At 41.0% G+C, this 7,955-nt stretch overlaps 1 protein-coding gene across 1 annotated transcript; it reads right to left on the bottom strand.

The window, feature by feature from the left end:
- Positions 1–1,345: 1,345 nt before the first annotated feature.
- Positions 1,346–7,664, bottom strand: cenpl (centromere protein L; the record flags this gene model as incomplete). Its single annotated transcript, XM_080725576.1, has 5 exons — positions 1,346–1,420; positions 2,844–3,437; positions 5,107–5,358; positions 5,824–5,968; positions 7,648–7,664. 5 exons carry the CDS (start codon positions 7,662–7,664, stop codon positions 1,346–1,348), a joined length of 1,083 nt encoding a protein of 360 aa, XP_080581702.1.
- Positions 7,665–7,955: the final 291 nt, after the last annotated feature.

The following is a 7,955-nucleotide window of genomic DNA, read 5'->3' as shown; positions in this document are numbered from 1 at the left end:
TTACATGTAATTCACTAGTTTAGTTATCTACCGCAGTTGCCTCAAAGTATTCATGAACATTTTAGTTTTCCTTAAAGTATTCTTTGTTCACAAAGAGTCAAAGATCAAATCAAACTTTATTTCTAGAGCACATTTAAAAACGACTGAACAAAAAAAAAAAACAATGCAACAGACAATACAAGCATGGCCTCGCGTTGTGAGCATGTAGATTGGCTATTTTCACAATTTCTGCCTCTAGAGGTATAAAAAGTCCTTAAATTGTCACTTTAGAAATGTGCATATACTCTCTGTACATGGTTTGTTTACCGTTGAGTGAGAAAACAATGTTGCACATTAAGTTAAACATCTGGGGGCCCCCCAAAATAGTTTAGGGACCCCCCTGGGGGTCGCGACCCACATGTTGAGAACCACTGTAGTAGAGGTTTGGGTTGTGTATTTATCTTGCAATGGTGTAACTTCAAAGGTGGACAAGAAATATAAAATCATTTCTCCATTGATTTTTTTAAAGTATATATATTTTATTGATGGTGTAACATGGAGATGGGCAGAGACATGAAGTAGACTGCTAAGCCACGGTCTGGCCCACTGATTAGAAAATGATCATTCAAAAACAAAATATGCTCCTCATTGACTTACTTACATTGTATGGCGAAACCACTGTCAAAGTCACTCTTTTAGCGCATCAACGGACACAAATAAAGCTGATTCAGACTATATAGAACATCACAAATAATCACAGTAAAAGAGTGACAGAGCTGTTTCACCGTACAATGTAATTTTGAATAATTTATTTCTAATCGCTGGAGTCAATTAATTTAGATTTATTGTCCATCTTTGGATTAACTACACCAGTGGCCCTCAACCTCTTCATGCCGCGACCCCCAAACTAATCATATTTCAACAGGGGCTAAGAGTTGAGGCATTACATTTTGTATAACACGGTTCTATTGTGAAAATAGCAGATCTACATGTTCACAACGCCTCGCAGCGCGAGGCGTTGTGAGCATGTAGATCTGCTATTTTCACAATTTCTACCTCCAATATTTAACAATTTGGCCAATGTTTAATTTGTCATTTCAGAGGTATTAAAAAGTCCTTAAATTGTCACTTTAGAAATGTGCAGATACCCTCTATACACTTAAACTTTATGTTGGTTTGTTTTACTGTTGAGTGAGAAAACAATGTTAAGATTTAGCTAAACATCTGGGGAGTGGGGACCCCCCAAAATAATTTGGGGAACCCCCTGGGGGTCCCGACCCACAGATTGAGAACCACTGAACTACACAACCCAAACCTCGTCTTTTGAATTTGAATTATACACCAACCACAGCTGAAGGAAATCTTCTCAGAATGGCATTTTTAGCAGAGCCATCTCCGTCAGCAGTGCCAGGGTGGTGATCATGTACTTGGTGTTGGTGATCTGTCACAGAAAGACGGAAACACATGGATTAAAGCAAAACAAAAATATCAAGACTGAAACATTTTGTTAGGCCAAGTCCCCTAATCTGCGATTTGTGAAAAAGTGTGAAAGGAGCCCTGCTACATTAGGGATGTTTCATAAAACAAGCAAAATATGTAAAATAATTGTTTTTGGTAGCCATACATTACAACTAGCCAGTTGAAGAAATTGCAGATTGAGTCTTTGACTTATGAAATATCCAAGATCATATCATTAGGGGTTTCTGGAAGATTGGACATTTATTCTATCGCTAGTTTGACCACTTCAAATACCCTTTAACCTTAAAATAGTGAATAACCTAAAATATGCTGTCTACAAGCTTACAACGCATCACACGTAAGCTTGTAGATCAGTCTATTGTTTGGTGAGTGACACGCTTCTATAGTCATGCTGACTTCTGAGAACTTTAATCCATGGGAATTGAACCCACCACCAGAATAACTAAGCAATGGTACATCATTATTCTTATGCATATGCTGCTCCCAAACATGATGTTAGTGTGCCTGGCCCAGGTTGATTGACCTGCTTTTTTATGCTTTAGTCTAGACCACTGGTTCCCAAACATTGGGTCAGGAGTCTCAGGACCCATTTGTATGTCACAGACCAATTCTTATGAGTCATGACTCGAGTAAAAATCCAGTTTTCTTTTCCATAATTCTTTTTTTAGAAAATACTTTTTTTTTTATATCCATTTTACATGTCATGAATACAAAATGATTTAAGAAGCAGTGAAAATAGCTCGCAACGCGAGTGACGTGTTGTGTGCTTGTAGATTTGCTTCTTTCACTAGTTGGGGTCCAAGGCAAACGTCTAATCTCTCTTTTGGTTCTCGGCCTGAACCGGACGGGAACCACTGGTCTAGACTAAATACAATTGAACGTTGGTAGAGGTTTCGGTTGTGTTGTTACCTTGCTCTGATATAGTAACTCCCAAAAATATTGACGAGATACGTTCAATAGTTGCTCCGTAGTTTAAAAAATGTATAATTTCTCTGCTCTGACTTCCACTGCACAGCAAAACAATGACTGATAAAGGTACTGTTGCGGTTTCTTACACTCACAATAAACAAAGTCAACTTAATTTTTGACGCCATTTTTATATTTCGCCCAGGACCAGGATGCCTGGAGAGCTTTTAGAGGCCTTTAGTTTGCCCAAAGTTTGGCAACAGGCAGGAATGCTACCAGTAAACTAAACCCAAACCGCTACCAAAGTTACATTTTGCATTTGTGCTATATTTAATTGTACTTGCCACTGTAATTTGCATCCATATCTAAAACTTTTACGAAATAAAACCGTAGTGGTTAATGACCTAAAACTGCTCATACTAAAGTGGAGACATGCACATTTTTCACTTTGTGTGCTTTGCGCACAACTCGATTATCACCTTTATTCTGCCACTGCACTTCGCTGATCCCAGAGCGGTGGACACTTGGCTCAGTTTTCCTGCAGACAGGTGGATCCTGAAGTGCCTGTAGAAGTGTCCCTCCAGCCCCTTAAAAAACCTCTTCACCTCCTTGACGTCAATATCCTCCTCGGCCCCGCCCCCGCCTCTGTTCCCCTTCTCCTCCTCCTCCTCCTCCCGGTGCAGCTCTCTGGCGCACCTCCAGAGCTCCCAGACGTCTTGGGAGTGAAACTCGTAGGTGACGTCGAGTGGCGGGGTGGCGGGAAGAACGTATAAAAGTAGGAGCCTCTGGATGTTGGACTCGGGGTGGCAGTTGGTCCATAAGGCTGCCAGCCACTGCAGGACCGACGGGTTGAGTTCCAGGTGGCCGAAGCAACAGTCAAATGTTCTTTCGAACCAGGTTTTGACCAAGGAGGTGAGGCCCTCGCTGCCACTGCTGCAGAAGAGCGGCAGGCTGACAAAGTCCTCTGGGAGGGTGTGGAGGAAGTCAGGGTCGCCGCTGATGCACGTCAGCCACCCACTCCACGCCACCTTGTGGGACTCGTCCTGTCTGGCGAAGGCTGGTTTGGAATGGATCTGTGGCAGGTGATGGAGAGGAAGAGAATGTCAAGAAGATTTACTATATTATCGTGATGTTAATGCCGGCGATTCAATTAATCCATTTTCAATGTTCAGAATCGATTTTCCCGATTTTATTTATTTATTAAAAAATAAAAAATAAAAAACACTGAAGGTGAAATAACTACTTTCAGTCAGAGTAAGTACAGTTCCTAAAGGAACAGTTTTAGGTCATGAGGATGTCATGTTATGGCTAAAGCAAGCACAGCGTTTTTTTTTGTTTGTTTTTTTTATTTATGACTGAGTTCTGTGTTTTCTGGCATCTTGACCAGGAACATGTTGTTGTAATGTTGTACCACTGGCACTTTGGCTGAAATAAATGTCAGAAAGATTGACTGACTTTATTTGGCTGCATTGATTTGAAGTACATGATTCAACTTTTAATGTTTTATATTGTTTAGAATTGTTTTAAAATGTTTCAATATAAAAAAGCTGTAATTTTTGGGGAAAAATCGCAATAATCGTGATTCGAATCGCAAATCGCAGGAAAACGCAATAATCGTGATATAATCGAATCGTCACCCTATGAATCGAAATCGAATCGAATCGGGAGGTAAGTGAATCGTCACAGGCCTAGTAATATCAGATACCAAAAAAAATCAGAGCTTTTCAGCGTCAACTGATATACTATTGGAGGATCTGTAATGAGACGGAAATGGCTTTTATGGTGTGTTCTGCTTCCTTTGCATGGTGCATGGCTTCAGAGAATACCAGAAATGTTTTAACAAACGGTACCAAAGTTTAATTTATTTTTACAACAAGTACTAACTGGTAAAAGCAAATCTATCACACTTGACACAATTTCAGTGGTGCTACCATCACAATTTGTTATTGTTCATTTGGATGGACCTAGGAGGACAGCAACAGCGTCTGGAGACAGAAAGATTACATTTGACACATATTACAGTGAGATGCTTATGGCCTACATTGTGCAACTCCTTGTTCATCCTTGTTTCCTTCCACTAATTCTGGGGCGCAATGTTCATATTGGCTTTGTTTAGGTTGTTCCTTGGACTGACTGTCCACACTGTTATTTGCAAGTTATCAAATCAGATTACAGACATTGTCGACCTATCTGCATTGGTTGCTGTGCTAATGAGAACAGCCTGAGTAATGCTTAAATTATACTATACTATATATAAAACTGTTGCTTGCAGAAAATAGCCGATCTACAAGCTCATAAAGCGTCAAAATGCGAGGCTTCAATGTTTTTGGCTGTTCAGAGTCAGACTTGATAAAGCCAATCTGATTCCAATTTGGATAGGCTAATAGGTTTAGTTTTAGTTTTTTCTTTCTTGTTGGTGCTCAAACCTTTTCATGTGAAGGACTCCCAAAATGAATTTGGCCACGGACCCCCCATCTCAAAATATTTAGTTCTAGGGACCCCCCAGAAGCAAAATTTGAGTTACAAATGTTCGCTTAAAAAATGTATTCAAAGATTTGCACACATTTTCACGACGTTTCAAAAAATAGCAGATTTACAAGCTCGCAGCGAGGCAGTGGGTGCTGCGCTGTGAGCTTGTACATCTGCTATTTTTCCAATAGCTAAAGTATCAAATAATTCCAGATCCCTCCACCTTGGGCCCTAGTAACTCAGTCCCCCTCCCCCCGTGACGCCCCTGCCTACCTGTATGAAGACGGTCTCTGCGTCGTCGGCGGTTTCTGCCATCCCCGTTATCACAGAGAGGGTGACCTTAAAGTTGCTGTCCAGTCCCGCCTCCTCCATGAAGCCTTGCTGCTTCTCGGCGACGATAAATGCAGAGAGCATCCTGGAGTAGTTCTTCAGCTGGGCATGTTTGAACTTGTAGAGCGGTGTGACGTATGACAGCTGCCAGTCCCTTTTCACAAGGAAGGCCAGCTGTTCTGCGTCCACCTTGTCCTGAAAGACCAAAAGGGGGAAGAGTAGGGCTGTCACGATTGTGAGATTTTACTTTGCGATTAATCGTTGCTCAGACAACGGCGACTAACGATTTAATTGTGTTTCTGCCATTGAACATTGGAACATTAGAAATAGAAATGTACATTTCTGTTTAGCTTTTAGGCTTCGTAAACAAAAAGATGCACAGGTTAGATATGACAAATAAATTACATAGTTTTATAGCATTATGTTGTAAAAAAAAACATGAATAGTGGGACTAGCTGATCTGTAAGCTCAACACGCGTTTTGAGCTTGTAGATTTCCACCTTTCAAAATGTAATGGAAATGATGACACAGATTATGGAAGAAATCTGCGATTATCTCAAATAATTGTGTTTATGCGATTATGTAATCAATGTAATCGATAATTGGTCTGGGGAAGAGAGGTGAAGTGAAAATAGAAGCTATAAGTTTTGTTTCACTCACAGTGATGTCATGTGGCGTTGGAGCTCTTCTGCTGGTCGATAGCCTCCTTGAAGTCCCTCCTGCGCCAAAGTACGAAGTGCCATTAATGGTGCGACCGTATGACAGACGGTAGCTCTTACTCCCTCTGCGCTCTGTTGTCCCACCACTGATGTTGGAGAGTTTGAGAAAACCAAGAGTGGTTGAGTGAGTCAATGATTAAGTGGTGATGTTCTAGCACTGCAATACAAAGTACTGCAATGTACAATCTCTGTAGGCAGTTGGCAGGCGATCATCTTATCCTGAGTGACTAAAAGGGATTGGAATCAGTAGAGTAAGCTTGAATTCTAGTCAAAATAAACAACAAGGTAAATAGTAACATACATAAATAGAAATTAAATGCAGGGAGAACAATGTAAACTAGGATATAAAACAAAACAATCAAATTAATCAGTAGCATCCGTCTACTCTAAACCAGTCGTTAGGGTCGTTAGGGCCTTGGGGCCCACAGGGATCCTTGGTGGGGGGTTCCAGGGGGAACCCTAATAGTTAGGAACCAAATGGACCCATACCAGACAAGTCTGTAACTCTGGGTCCTTGAAATGAAAACGTTTGAGAACCACCACTGGTCTAAACAACATGCTATCCAAGTAACATTCTTAACATTTGTGTGGTCAGGAAAAAAACTAGAATTAATCTATTAACAAAAAACACAGGAACAAGTGAGTGACGACTGACGAGATATCTGCAGTGCACACTGCATAGTACATTGGCATAGTATCGAACAAAGATGGCAATAAAGGGATACAGGGAGAAGTGCTAGGAGGTCTGGTGGAGACTGAAGAGGTGAGTCTTCAGATAACATGATGATTTAGAAGAGAACACGTTACTTTCATGATGAGACAAATGTTAGAAATCATTACATTCCTTTTCCCCACCCCCATTTCATGTGTTCCACATATCACACAGCCAAAGATGTTTCTGTAAAGTCGCTTTACTTTAAAGTGTCTAAAGTGTAGTTGCTTATTCAGGCTTGTTTCATATAATGTTGTTTTGAATTTGAAATTTTGAACTAGTGGTTCTCAAACATTTTCATGGCAAGGACCCCCACATGTATTATGTAGCTGTGAGCTTGTAGCCATTTTCAATAAGCCAGTGTATTACGTTTAAATTTCTCGTGGCACTTCTTTTGTAGCCTGGCTTGGCCAGACTATATACTGATGCAGCTATTAACTGCAGTATCACCACCTTGTTTTAACATGGGTGAATTCTTTAGCTGTGCTAGGCTACTTCTTTTGGGCTTGTTTTCGTAGACCTTGTTGTTTATGTCTCTTGCAAAATCTGGCAACAGTGTGTGTAGAATACATCATTGGAACTCCCTCAAAGGACTCCCAGCTAAATGATAGCTAGGAACCAAATGTAACTCAAACCTTTTCATGTCAAGGACCCCTCAAATTTACACTTACAATCCTGCGGACACGTATTTGAAAAGATATAGGTCTACCAGGGACCCCCATAAGAGAAGATTTTTTATTGCTCTAGCTAGCAGTGATTCTCAACCATTTTAATTTCAATGACCCCCAGTTTGACATGCATTAGGCTACTAAATGGGGGTCCGCGGGCGAATAAGATTCAATTTTTGGGGGTCCTTGACATGAAAAGGTTTGAATACTACTGCTCTATGCATCGTAAAATAAACGTGTTGATGTCTATCACCGGGCGTTAGCAAAATAACACCGTGTACTTGTTGATTCACATCAGATACATGTGTTTCTTTATCTAACGGCACAACGGAACACAACGACGGGTTCAGAATCACATAATGTATGTATTAAATATTTAATTTACCTCTCCCGTGCTTCCATGTCCGCGGTGTTGTTATTGTTAGCCTAGCCTGCCCTGCAGCAGCAGCAGCCACAATAACAACAAAACATTCAAATGCAGCCGGAAACACCGCGCTTTCCCATGATGCCTCTCGACTCCATTCTTGCGTCACAGCCTCAGTGGCGTCAGTTCAGAATAAGCTAAGGTATGGCAACATGACTGGTACCCGTCATGTTGCCATACCTTAGCAACAGGCACGATGAAAAGTACATTATTATTTCCCCCTGTGTAGCCAAGGTATGGCAGCTGCCATAGCTTGCCATACCCAATTG

The sequence above is a fragment of the Nannobrachium achirus genome (genome assembly GCF_963921795.1).
Source record: "Nannobrachium achirus genome assembly, chromosome: 5".
NCBI classification, from domain to species: Eukaryota; Metazoa; Chordata; class Actinopteri; order Myctophiformes; family Myctophidae; genus Nannobrachium; species Nannobrachium achirus.
Note: the sequence above shows the minus strand (reverse complement) of the source record. Positions and strands in the feature narration are given on the sequence as shown.